Here is a 13,111-nt window from a genome sequence, read left to right on the forward strand (position 1 = left end):
AAATGAAAGAAAGATCTCCGAAATTTCTTCACAATAAGGAAAGGAGGGTGGGATAAATTTGACTTTCAGATTCCTCCAAAGTTAGGAGGTTTAGGAGGGAGAAAATGCCAAGCTACGATACAAAAACAAGCTTTTTGAATTAAAAACAAAAGAAAACCGTAACAATGATTGCAACAATGGAATTTCCAATTCCTCCAATTAAAATTACAACCTCTATTGTTTCTCGTTTGCATTTTCTATGATCGTCATACGTCTGATTTTATATTTTATGTGCATGGAAAATTTTAAAGTCATTCTCCATACTTGTTTACTTGACTTGAGATTTCCCACAAATCTCAGTTTTTTATACTAAAAAAAGTGTTCCAAAAACCTGCAAAGCTAGGAGAACGGGATGGAAAAAATTGCCACAATTTTTTTTTATGCTTCAACATTCTCTCCACAGAAGCTCATGCACTTAAAGGCTTTTCAAACGGTGGAGCAACTTACTTGCACATTTCCTCGTCTTCTTCATCATTTTCACTGCTTCTGAAGTTTTTATTTTTCTACCAGTTCTTTCGATTTTATTTTTTACGATCTTCAACTTGTCTTGAGTTTTTCACTTTATTTGAAGTGGAAGGACTGACCAGTAATTCTCCCAAGGTACTCCCCGATAGTCGTACGTTTCTGAGGGAGTATGTTTAATAATTCATTTAAAATTGCGTCTTTCCAGACGAAAACAATGCATTTCCGACTTGATGCATAGATATTAAATTAAAAAGTGATGCATAACGGAAACCAATAAAGGTTAGGATTTGCATTGTAGAATCTAGAAAGTCCTTTCTTGCAATTTGCAATTTTGCAGTGTCTTCACCAACATCCTAACTTCTTATTTTAACGTTTTGGAAAAAAAATGACCTAGAGCTCTTCAAGTAAGAGGAATTTGGAAATCTCTTTTTTAAATCGCAACTCCAAAATGGTTCTCTCAATGCAAAAATGGGCGGGCAAAGTCGCCATCGTCACCGGAGCAAGTGCAGGAATCGGTGTCGCCCTCGTCGATGCTCTTGTCGAACACGGCCTCATTGTAAGTTCCTAACTCTCCAATTCTTTCCAATTCAACTGCTCAGGTGGTTGGAGTGGCCCGTCGCTCCGTACTCATCGAAAAAAGAGCCAAAGAACTCTTCGATAAGAAAGGTAGACTCTACTCGTACACAGCCGATATCACCAACGAACAAGAAGTGTTAAAACTCTTCCAATGGACGAGTCAAAACTTAGGACCTGTCCACGTCTTGGTGAATAACGCAGGAGTCGCTGTTACCTCCACGTTGACCGAAGGAGAAACTTTCGCCTGGAAGAAAGTCTTTGATTTGAATGTTCTAGCTCTGTGCGTGGCGACAAGAGAAGCAGTGAAGATCATGAAAGAAAAGAAAATCAATGGTCATATTGTTCATATTAACAGTGCTGTTAGTCACAGCCTTCCTAATGTCCCAGGTATGAATGTCTACTCATCTTCCAAATGCGCGGTTACTGCACTGACCGAGACTCTAAGACAAGAACTCAACTATCTTGAATTGAAAATCAAAGTCACGGTAAGTCTAAGAGCTCAAAATAGTATTATTATTATTATTATTATTATTATCACCAGAGTTTGAGTCCGGGATTCACCGAAAGCGAACTGACAACTTCCGGTGCGAACTTGACACCGGAAACTCTGGAACAAATGAAAGAGTGGTCTATTTTGAAAGGCGAAGACATTGCTGATGCTCTGATTTATGTTCTGTCGACTCCGGAACACGTCCAGGTATGTTGCTCCACCAATTGACTCTATTTTGAAGGATTTTTTAGATACACGAGCTTCTGGTGAAGCCGGCAGGAGAAAAATTTTGAAGCAACTGTGTCAAATTTAACGAATAAAAAATAAAAAAAAATGTGGCAATTTTTCCCATTCCACTCTCCAAACTTTGCAGGATTTTGGGAGAACTTTTATAGCATAGAAGATTGGGAGCTGTCTGGAGTTTCCAGTAAAGCATAAAGCGATGTAGAATTTTTCTAAAATTATCCATGCACATAAAATTTGAAATCTGACCGTTATAGGAAATGCAAACAAGAAACAATAAAGGTGGAATTTCAATTGGAGGAACTGGAAATTCTATTGTTGCCATCATTGTTATGATTTTCTTATGTTTTTAGTTAAAAGCGCGTCCCTAAACCGTAACTTGGCATTTTCTTCCTTCCACCTAAATCTCCTTCAATTGAAGGAATCTGGGAATCAAACCTTTTTCAAAATGGTTATCTCGATGCAAAGATGGGCCGGAAAAGTGGCCATTGTCACCGGAGCAAGCGTTGGACTGGGTGCGGCCATGGCCGACGCCCTCGTCGAGCACGGCCTCATTGTAAGTTCTCAAATCTCTTACCTCTCCTCCAACTCTTTTTCCAGGTGGTTGGAGTAGCCCGTCGCTCTGAACTTATCGAAAAAAGATCTAAAGAACTCTCCGGGAAGAAAGGTAAACTCTACTCGTACAAAGCCGATGTTACTAAAGAACAAGAGCTGGTGAAACTCTTCCAATGGACGAGTGAGAACTTGGGACCAGTTCACGTCTTGGTGAACAACGCCGGAGTGGCAATGAGCTCTATGCTGACGGATTTTAAGACGGAGACCTGGAAGAAAATGTACGAGTTGAATGTCTTAGCTCTTTGCGTGGCGACAAGAGAAGCAGTGAAGATTATGAAGGAGAAGAAGATAAATGGACATATTGTCCATATTAACAGTGTTGTTGGTCATATGATTCCAAACGTACCAGGTCTGAATCTCTACTCTTCTTCTAAGTACGCGGTCACTGCTTTAACCGAGACGCTAAGACAAGAGTTCAACCATCTCGGATCAAAAATCAAAGTCACTGTAAGTATAATTTACCAATTACTACTTAATTTATTGAAATAAGTAGAGTTTGAGTCCGGGATTTACCAAAAGTGAGCTTCCAACGAATATGTCTTCAGAAACTCTAGCACACATGAAAGACTGGCCTACTTTGAACGCTGAAGATATAGCCGATGCTCTGGTCTATGTTCTGTCTACTCCAGAGCATGTTCAAGTAAGCAGTTACACCATCTGACTATATTTTGAAAGAGTTTTTAGGTGCACGAGCTTACAGTGAGACCGATTGGTGAAAAATTTTGAAGAAAAAAATAGGGAATTTTGGAATAAAAAGGTTTGTAAAAAACTTGAGTTTTTGTTACAATTTTCGAAAGTTGGAAAAAGCTTATGAAGCGAGATGGCTTGTAACGAGATGTAGTAAACTCTCAACGGGTGGTGACGATAATTTGAACACTCATAAAACAAATTTGAGAGAACCAAGAAATTTTGAAGAAGAAGAAGAATAAACAAGACATCGATCGAATTCCCTGGCGACTACTCAAAATTTTAATCAGCCATGACTCAGTTATTTGTTAACGTACGAAAAAAATGAAAACAGTTTTGGGTTCAATGTGAGATTCTGCGTTAAATGAACACAAATAACTTGAGTTTTAAGAAGTATTTTTGGGATAATTTTTATTTTTTTGAGCCAAAAATTACGTTTAATGTCTTTATAGTATACATATGGCAATAAAAAAATCAGTTCGAAACCTCCCAATTGGCCAAATCTGTAAGCGGTAGGTAAACTAGTTTACGAGTGGCGACCAAAAAACTACAATTTCAATAATTTTTATTGATGGAGTCGAAAATTTTTTTTACGAAAAAATCGACCATTGACTTTTGAAATGTGAAAGCGAATTTTAAAGGAAAAAAGCGCGAAAAAAACGATGGCGCAAATTGTTCCTTTTTATCTGTTGTAGTTTCTAAGATATCGAACATTAAAAATTTTAAAAATAAAAATCAATTATCCGAAACTATAAACGGCCATAACTCGATAATGGTTGTCGTACATGAATTTTGAGCTTGGATTTAGAATTTGCGCAAAATTCTGCGTAAAATGAGCCTAAAATAAGCGCAAAAATTTGAAATAGTTTTTATAATAATTTTTTTTCAAAAATGTCAAATCTATTATGTCGGAATTTTTTTTCGTCAAAAAATCAGCTATTAAATTTTGGGTACTAAAAGACAAATTCTAAAAAAGAAAAGCGAGAGAAAATCTATGTAATTGTTGTTTTGAAAATATCGAGCATAAAAAATTAAACAAAAATTACTATCCGAAATTTTGAACGACGATAACTCAGTTTTATTTGTTATCGTACCTAAATTTGCAGCCTGGATTTGAATCTGCGCGAAATTCTGCGGAAAATGAGTCTAAATAACGCATGTTTGCTCCCAGAATAAGCGAAAAATCTACCAAAAAAGGTTTATGCATACAGTTTTAGTCAAATTTTTATTTGAAAACAAAAATTAATTTTCAAAAATCTAAGGACGAACTCTTAGTAAACAAAATGCGAAAAAATGATCTCTCTGTCGTAGTTTCCAAGATATGAAGCAACGAAATTTAAAAAATTTGGTCTTTTAGCGACTACCCAAAATTTAAATCGATCATAAGTCCACTTATTTGTGCGATTCTGCCTTAAATAACCATCAACAACTTAAGTTTGTTTCACAAATAAACAAGACATTGATCAAAAACTGTTTTCAAGAAGTCTTTTTGAGGTGATTTTCAAGAAACTTTTTTTGGAGCAAAAACGACGTAAAATACCTTTGAGTTATATCGTGTGATTCATTAAATTTCCATTCTAGGTAGGCCGTGTATTTCGGACGTGCGTTGCCTTCTTGTTCGATAACTAGCAAATCTCACAAATATTAAGTCGAAACTACTGTAATGGTGTTAGTTACGACATGAATTTTTTTCTCAAAGCCAACTGCAAATGGAAATTTAATGAATCACACAATACTATCGCGGAATCAAAATTTCGAACATCACTTTTTGACATGGCAATGTAAATCAAGCTTTATTGTCATTGTGACTGACATACAAAGCAAATTTCTGACACTTGCTGAGTCTTTTATAAATTTTAAGGTTATAAAGACAAAGGACAGTTTGTAATTTTTAAACATCAATCAATTTGATGTTCGAAATTTTGTTTCCGCGATAGTACATCACATCATTCGAAAGAGCAGCTCAAGGTTTATCAACTAGCCAAATCTCAGATCAGCAGGTCAAATAATGGTCAAATACAGTGGCAGTGCTCAAAAAACAAAAAAATTCAAAAATTTTCATTAATTGAGTTATATTATTAATAAATTTTTTTTTTACATTTTGTTTAAATGTTTTTTCTTAATTTTTTTCTTTATTTTCCATATTCATTATCCAACTTTATTGTTAAAACTCTATAAATACAACATATGTATATTGTCAACTTACTTTATCTATACCTTAAGTGCAACATAAACTAACTCATGGTCAGAAAGTGTTTTTTATTTTGTTATCAAAAACTGATAAATTCCTTTTATCAATTGGACGGTTATTAACAATTCTGTACCGTCTTAAGGGTCTACGAGCCTGCCCGAAAATTTCGTGTTTGAAAAGTATGCTTTAACAACTTTAACAACACCTTTGATTGACAGCTGCCAAAAGGGATTACCGAGGATTTGGTAATGAGGGGATCATAAACTTTATTGAAACGGTCGCTTGACCTGCACATTTCCTAAGAAACCCAGCGGTTGGAACAATAAATTCGTATTGGACCAAAGATGAGTTAAAATATCAGGAATTGAGTTTCTCTGCGTTTTGAGCCCGTGAAATTTCTGGTTCTGGTAGGCAAAAATTTCACGGGCGTAATTTTTTTTTTCAATTAATGGAAAATGTATGTATAAAATCCGCCAATTTCCAGTTTCGATAGTACGTAATGGCAGAATGTTTTTCTAATTGAAAAATGTAATTTTCGTAAATGTGGTCCGAAATTTTTCCTCAATGGTCGCCGGGGAAATTTTAAAATTACTTATTATTTTATTATTTTTATTTCAGAAAAACGCATTTAATTTTTTTTAACAAAACCTTTTACCTGACACATGAGTTTTTGGGCCTTTTTTACTCTGTTGTTTTCTGTGACTTAAAAACTCTTCATAATAATACATCCCGCTAATCAATAAAAATACTTCTCTAATTCATTTTTCTATAGTGGTTAACTTTTTAAGCCAGAACCACTCAGAAAAAGCAAAATTGGTGTTTAATGTTATTATGCAAAAAACTATTTTTTAGGCGACTTAAACTGAAAATGAAATTTTTAGACCTTAAAAGCGGCCTAAAAGTGAGTCTTTTCTGGCCGCAAACATTTTCGGCCGATCTATGGTGGCGCCATCTATCCATAGTTTTGCATATTACGTCAAGATACCGATATTACCCACAATTTTATAATTATTTGGGTAAAATCAAATCGACAAACTGCTGTAAAGTGCAACAAAGACGTGTTGAATTATTGAAAATCAACATGTCTAGCAGTGCTCCTGCAACAACATTAAAAAACACATTAAACCTAATTCATACAAATTGTGAAGCTACACGTTCTGAAACTGCAAATGTAAATAAGGAAAATATGAACTTTTCTGAAGGATTCATAAATATTTATAATTATTCAGTTGTTATAATTGATTAAATCAATAAATCATAAATCAAAATTAATTAACTTGTAAATTTAAAGATGTCGCCTAAAAAATCTTGTGTGTAACACGGCCAAAAAGTGACATTTTGCCCTCGCCTTCTTTCTGGCCTCGGCTAGCGCCTCGGCCATTAAAAAAAGACTCGGCCAAAAAAGAACCACTTTTTGGCCTTGGTACACAAATAGCTATTTTAAAATACCTGTATCCACTTGTGTCTTTAACTGTACGAATTTTACATAAAAATCCTCGTCTCTAATAAGCTAATCATTACCTGCTACCGGTGGATTTGACACGTTACCAATAAGACAATTTGCTTTCAAAAATATTGAAGCTAACACCATAATTTTAATTTCAAAAAAAGATTGTAAAACCCAAAACTTCAAATCATCCAAAAGCAATTAAAAATGTATTTCGGAAAACCTGTAAATAAATATCTTGAAAACATATTTAAATTCTTTCAATCTTTGGATACTTGTGTTTTTGACTGTGCTCGATTTGTACTTTTTTAAATTTCTAGAGTTTTGTCGATTAAAGTTGGTCAGTTGATTTTATCACACTTGCGCGTTAGCAGTTTTTGACGAAATTTGGTGTTTGGGAATAAATTGTGTTTTTGATCATTTTTGTCAACACCAAAATTTGAGCCAACAATTTTATTAAAAAACGGTGATGAAAAATATTAGGAATATGTAGTTCCGAAAGTGAAAATGTAAATAGCGGTTTTAAGTCAGAGTTATCAGATAAAGTTTTTGAAATAGAAAATGTTCCCAATAATACACATTTTATAATTGTGGAAAAATAGTTATTTTTGTATTAAGTGCGCAAAATGAGTGTTTTTTTAATGGCGCTTAAGAATGCTAATTTTGGTCGAGACCGATAGGTCGAGACCGTAAAGGCATTCGAAAGCGCCATAAAAACACGAATGAGCCACGAAATACAAACAATATTTTTTCTACAACCGCTAGTAATCGAATAAAACTCCTCCTGTAAAAAAAATTGCAGAAATTAGAGTTACCAGCGTCGCGCGTATCTAAGGAAATGCACTTGTTGTTTTCATAAACAAAAAACCGTTTTTTGGCGTTTTTCCAATTTTGGAGTGCAAACAATGGATTTTACTAGCGAAGACGACGATGTGGAAGCAGTTGCTGCTGCTGCGATATCCAATCTTCTCCCTGGTGAATCAAAACCGGTGTAGGAGAAAGCCTACATGCAATTTCGAGAATGGTGCACGAAGAAAAACGTATTGCAAGTTACAGAAAACGTATTACTATCATATTTAGAAGAGAAGTCCAGGAAGGTAAAACCACCAACTTTATAGAGTACTTTTTCTATGCTGAAAGCCACTCTGAATGTCAGCTTTAATTTTGGGAGTAGCGCTTGTCGTCGAGAAGAACTGATGAAAATGACTGTTGATGGCATTCAAGATGTTGGGACCGTTTTGATTGTTAATGTTCCGGATAGTAAAAATCACTGCGAAAGAACTTTTAGTGTTTCAAATTCGGAGTACATTGAAATCTACAGAAAGTACAGAGCTTATTATTGTTATAAATTAAATTATGGCCTTTGTAATTTAAAAGAAAATAAACTTTGACATTATTTTGTCACAGTGTTTTTTCGTTTATTTTTTTAGTCTAGTGCGCAAAACAGTTACTTCACGCACTGTAAATGGTGTGCAAATGTCACCTTTTTTTGACGGTTGTAGAAAAAGGTCTTTTAGTTTAAAACTGGAAAATACGAAATGTAAACTTAATGCGTAAATAACTGAATTTTGTGTGAAAAACAGTGATTTATACCAAGTCCGGCAACAGTTATGATCACCCTCAAAATCGTTTTTAATTTCAAAAATAAATATTTGCAATTTTGCATTCGCTTTATCAAGCTAACAATCTAAAGCAAAAATTTGCGATGCATTAAAAGAGTAATTTTTAGCGATATTTGAGTTTTTGCTTAAATACTCGCGAATTGTTTTTTAACATAACTGTGACCAGCTTCATCTTAAATTTAATGTAATAACTTGTGCAATTTGAGCATAAATTGCTGTTTTAACAAGTTAGTTGACTATGACGGACAGTGGCAAACTACATCAAATTTTTACAAGTCACTTCAATTTTGATTAACGTTGATTGTTGCACCGTTTGGACGCTAAATAGAAATAGTTAATTATTTACATTGAAAAATAAGAACTTAGGGCCCGATTTTAAATCAGTGGCGCAAAATTGCGTTGAGGCAGTTGAAGATATCTTTGTTCCCTACCATCACTAAAGAATCATTTACAATGTCAGGATTAATATGAAGGTTTACTGCCTTAATAACTATGTATTATTATTTTGTACAGAGAATTAAAAATAAACCAAAACTTTGTTCAACTTAGCTCAACTTTACCGCAATTATTCGGACACAGTGTTTTCGCAAGAGCTTTTTCAATGAATAAACTATAATTTTACACAATACAATAATTTACACATTATTAGGTTTACTCAAAAAAAACAATTTCACGTTATTGAGTTTTGAAAAATAACTTCTTACTGTACTTACTGATAAGTGATAAAACAGCATTTTTTCCACAATTTTAAACACAATATGCGTACAATCAAAAAAGACATTTGAAATATTTTTAACACATTTATATTAAAAAGTATATAAATTAATTGGTTCCAAAAACCCTCACAAATAGATACAAATTACACTTTTAAGGCGTCGCGACGCCAAAACTATCGGTAATAAAGAACAAGTTTTTGCGTCATCTCCTAGAGCTTCTTTGACTATCTATTAGCGTATGTAAATTTTTAAAATTTTACCTCTAAGACAATTTATGGGATGATCACAAATGTTGCCGGACTCTGTATCAGAGATAAAAAAATATTATTTCTCAATACACTAGCTATGTATACAAGTACCTTCAATGTTTGTTGCCGAGAGCGACCAGTTGGGTCTTTACCTGCTTTTACCCGATAGCAGTTTATTACAATTGGCGGAACGTCAGTGACCCCCTAGTGAGCGGTCGTAAATTATGAGATTTGAAGAAGATGATTTGCGTTAGTTGTACTGATGATTGCCTATTTTTATTTGGTTTTTTATTAATAACTTCAAAATTATAGCATAATGACAAAAACAAAAATTTCACCTCCATGGAGGTTCTAATTCTCCACATGTTGGTATTTTTTTTAACTTCGTACGTTGCTTCATATTCCTTAAAAACGAAAAATGGGATTTTCAGTTTTTAATTAATTAAAGTCATTTTTTTCACTTTTTCAAAATTCGAAGATGTCACCTCCATAGCTCTACCTGAGACGCATACATACAGAGATCGAGCGATTTTTCAAAGTCCAAAATGCTCTTCAAAAACGAAAAATCTTAAGCCATATACCGAGTATATGCGTAGCGTAGAGCCTTCACCGGTTTATCATCCAAACTCTACCTGGAAAATTTCGCTCTCCACTCAGCTTTCCGATGGTTATATCAATGGAAAGATGGTTTGGCAAAGTGACCATAGTCACTGGTGCAAGTTCCGAGATTGGCGCTGCCATCGCCGCCGCCCTCGTTGACCACGGCCTTATTGTAAGTCTCTAACTTCTTTACTACTCCTCCAATTTATTTCCAGGTAGTTGGAGTGGCACGCCGCTCTAAACAAATCGAAGAAAGAGCCAAGAAGCTCTCTAGTAAGAAAGGTAAACTCCTCGCTTACGAAGCCGATATAACTCAAGAAGAAGAAGTGGTGAAACTCTTCGAATGGGCGAAGAAGACCATAGGACCGGTTCACATTTTGGTCAACAACGCTGGACGGGTCATAGAGGCGTCGTTAACAGAAGGAAAAACTGAATATTGGAAAGAAGTCCTCGATTTGAATGTCTTAGCGCTGTGCGTGGTTACCAGAGAAGCGGTGAAGATCATGAAGGAGAATAAAATCAATGGTCATATCGTCCATATGTTAATATGGAAAAAATTCAGATCTGGTATATTTGGTATTATATGACCAAAGACACTGTTAAGTGTCTTTGGTCATATAATACCAAATATACCAGATCTGAATTTGTACCCTGCGTCCAAATACGCGGTCACTGCTTTAACGGAGACGCTAAGACAGGAATTCAACCATCTTGGTCTAAAAATCAAAATCACTGTAAGAGAAAAAAAAATTCTTTATGAAATAAGATGAATTCGTGCAGATTTCTGCTGTTTTGTTTTCTTGCAATTTAGCCGTTGAATCTTGATAAAATTCGATGGTTTTGTAGATTTCGAGCTCTTCTTTGCGAATTCAAGTCAGAAAACTGCGAAAATCAGCGAGAAATCGTTGTTCGAATTTCTCTATGAAATAAGATGAATTCGTGCAGATTTCTGCTGTTTTGTTTTTTTAATTCAGCTGTTGAATCTTGATAAAAATTGATGGTATTGTAGATTTCCAGCTCTTCTTTGCGAATTCAAGCCAAAAAACTGCAAAAATCAGCGAGAAATCGTCGTTTTGCTCGATGCATTATTTCGATAATAAGCGGATTTCACAAAGAAATCTGTTGAATTCGTCCAGATTTCTGCTGTTTGTTTTCTTGCAATTTAGCGGTTGAACCTGTATTATTTATATTGTTAGAGTGTAAGTCCTGGCTTTGTCGAAAGTGAAATGACAACTTTAAATAAAAACATAACTTCTGAAGGAAAAGCCTTTTTGGACCAGAAAGTCATTTTGAAAGCTGAACATGTTGCAGATGGGGTGGTCTATGCTTTGTCAACTCTGGAGCATGTTCAAGTAACAAGTATGAAAACAATCATAATCTGTTTTTAGGTATAATTTTTAGGTGTTCGAGCTCACCATAAAACCAGTTGGTGAAGTATTTTAACAAGTGCTGTAAATTATGGGAAATATTTTTGGTTTTGACAAAATATCTTGCTATCAAAAAAAAAACTTATCTTCAGTTGGCTTTAAATATTTCAAATTTTTTGATCAATGAAACAGTCGTTTGATTCTGTCAAGAAAATTTTGGAATTTTTGCAGACCGTTTCCATCTAGTAATATCAAAATTGACAGCTGTCAAAGTGACAATTAAAGACACGTTATAGAATTCCAAATGTAACTGACAATAAGTTTTTATTTAATCGCTTGATACTTACAATTAGATACAAAGTGCTCCACAATGAGCTTATTTGACATTTTTTTCAAAACTACCGATGATGGGAATTTCAAATTATACAGTACAGAAAGCGAATAAGACAAATCGAATGAAAATATCACATTTTTGTGACACTACCGGAATTTGTAGTTGACTTGCTTGTTTTAAAAGAAACATCCTAGTATACGGGGATTACCTATTCTGTGATACGGGGTAAATCCGAATAAATGCAAAAATTTTACCCACAATATCAGACACCGCTGTAAATAATTATTCTACAAAAAAAAAATTTGACTGGGGCAAAACTCTCTTGAATTACCCATTATTCGAACAAAAAACGTTTATGCCCGCCCTTATTATATTAGTTTAACTTTCACTTAATTACACCATTTTTAAAAGTGTCTTTTGAGAAAAATTAATTTCTTTGAAGTAAATTGGGTTTTCAAAAGAGCGAATCTTTAACTCGATTGATTTATAAGATGTCTTTTCCAAATTCGCTTTGCAGCTCCAATAATGTCATTTTATTTGCGTTTATTAGCGTATTTATTCCCAAGCTTTCGATGGCCTGGACTGACCTTGACATTGACTGGCACTTCAGTGGCGTACACGGATTGTGCAGAAAATTTTTATCATTTTTTTCTCAGAAACGGTGACGTTTCGGAACGCAAAATTTAGCCATTATCCTAAACTGTGATGTCTAATATTGATATTCGGGTTCACCCTGTATATTATTGTTTTTTTTTGGGTTCTGTATCTTAATTTTCGGTTACTTTAAGATAAAACATTTTTTTGTTTTAAATACTACATCTATATTTTTATAACAATTCGACATTAAATTATATTTTACGTGTTGTCACTTTTTCAAACCATGCTGAAAAAAAATTGTAAAAAGATTTTGGTTGAAAACTGCTGAAGCGTAGAGGGGTCACTTTTACCTAATTCCCACTGCTAGAAAAAGCAAACTTTAAATTGTAACCCGTAAGAAATGTAATGTAGTTTTCACATTCCTCATCAAACCTAAATAACCTCGATAAAAAAACAAAAAATGGAGACAAATAAACCCACAATCTACTGTGACGGATAAAATAAAGTGGTACTTTTAAACTATTAATAGGACGTCATCGTAACTACCTGAATAATTAACATTAACATACAAGCGGTAATCTGTGTTTACAATGTAAAAGTGTTTCAAAAATTGTAGATGCATTTAAAAATAAAAGAAAATAATCAAACCACTGTATAAGTAGTCTACAACAGTAAGCATGCATCAATGTCATTTTTTCTTTTTGTTTTATTATTATCAGTGTTAAGCCTACAATGAAAATATTATTAAACCTACTTTGAAATCGTATTTTAAACAGCTGAATTAAAAAAAAACGTGGTCCAAGACTTGTAACAGTCAAAACCTAAATTATTTAATTAATTTTAATTTATTTTTCCAAATTCAGTTACAAAATGA

General features: G+C 34.0%; 3 protein-coding genes across 4 annotated transcripts; all 3 read left to right on the forward strand.

Moving 5' to 3' along the window:
• Nucleotides 1–952: 952 nt before the first annotated feature.
• Nucleotides 953–1,863, forward strand: LOC148177096 (farnesol dehydrogenase-like). The gene is made up of 4 exons (XM_088032092.1): nucleotides 953–1,060; nucleotides 1,104–1,565; nucleotides 1,622–1,777; nucleotides 1,822–1,863. Exons 1-4 carry the CDS (start codon nucleotides 953–955, stop codon nucleotides 1,861–1,863), a joined length of 768 nt encoding a protein of 255 aa, XP_087888218.1.
• Nucleotides 1,864–2,261: 398 nt separating this feature from the next.
• On the forward strand, nucleotides 2,262–3,154 carry LOC148177097 (farnesol dehydrogenase-like). The gene is made up of 4 exons (XM_088031821.1): nucleotides 2,262–2,369; nucleotides 2,414–2,875; nucleotides 2,922–3,068; nucleotides 3,113–3,154. Exons 1-4 carry the CDS (start codon nucleotides 2,262–2,264, stop codon nucleotides 3,152–3,154), a joined length of 759 nt encoding a protein of 252 aa, XP_087887947.1.
• A 6,849-nt stretch (nucleotides 3,155–10,003) lies between these two features.
• On the forward strand, nucleotides 10,004–11,382 carry LOC148177098 (farnesol dehydrogenase-like). 2 transcript variants are annotated; one of them, XM_088032079.1, is made up of 5 exons: nucleotides 10,004–10,115; nucleotides 10,159–10,480; nucleotides 10,544–10,673; nucleotides 11,136–11,291; nucleotides 11,341–11,382. In XM_088032079.1, the coding sequence occupies exons 1-5, from the start codon at nucleotides 10,004–10,006 to the stop codon at nucleotides 11,380–11,382; spliced, it is 762 nt and encodes a 253-aa protein (XP_087888205.1). The 2 variants fall into 2 exon arrangements, with proteins under 2 accessions (XP_087888205.1, XP_087888204.1); XM_088032078.1 differs by having other exon boundaries at nucleotides 10,004–10,111; nucleotides 10,155–10,480.
• The last annotated feature ends 1,729 nt before the right edge of the window (nucleotides 11,383–13,111 follow it).

The sequence above is a fragment of the Gnatocerus cornutus genome, chromosome 3 (assembly GCF_029298725.1).
Source record: "Gnatocerus cornutus isolate USDA-ARS CGAHR chromosome 3, icGnaCorn1.1, whole genome shotgun sequence".
Lineage (NCBI taxonomy): Eukaryota > Metazoa > Arthropoda > Insecta > Coleoptera > Tenebrionidae > Gnatocerus > Gnatocerus cornutus.

Excerpts from the sequence above, each read along its gene's own strand:
- LOC148177096 (XM_088032092.1), top strand. The coding sequence starts at position 953 with ATGGTTCTCTCAATGCAAAAATGGGCGGGCAAAGTCGCCATCGTCACC. Across the intron at positions 1,566-1,621 it reads AATTGAAAATCAAAGTCACG|AGTTTGAGTCCGGGATTCAC; the intron begins GTAAGTCTAAGA and ends TATTATCACCAG. Across the intron at positions 1,778-1,821 it reads CGACTCCGGAACACGTCCAG|ATACACGAGCTTCTGGTGAA; the intron begins GTATGTTGCTCC and ends AGGATTTTTTAG.
- LOC148177097 (XM_088031821.1), top strand. The coding sequence starts at position 2,262 with ATGGTTATCTCGATGCAAAGATGGGCCGGAAAAGTGGCCATTGTCACC. Across the intron at positions 2,876-2,921 it reads GATCAAAAATCAAAGTCACT|AGTTTGAGTCCGGGATTTAC; the intron begins GTAAGTATAATT and ends TGAAATAAGTAG. Across the intron at positions 3,069-3,112 it reads CTACTCCAGAGCATGTTCAA|GTGCACGAGCTTACAGTGAG; the intron begins GTAAGCAGTTAC and ends AAGAGTTTTTAG.
- LOC148177098 (XM_088032079.1), top strand. The coding sequence starts at position 10,004 with ATGGTTATATCAATGGAAAGATGGTTTGGCAAAGTGACCATAGTCACT. Across the intron at positions 10,481-10,543 it reads AATGGTCATATCGTCCATAT|TGTCTTTGGTCATATAATAC; the intron begins GTTAATATGGAA and ends GACACTGTTAAG. Across the intron at positions 10,674-11,135 it reads GTCTAAAAATCAAAATCACT|AGTGTAAGTCCTGGCTTTGT; the intron begins GTAAGAGAAAAA and ends TTATATTGTTAG.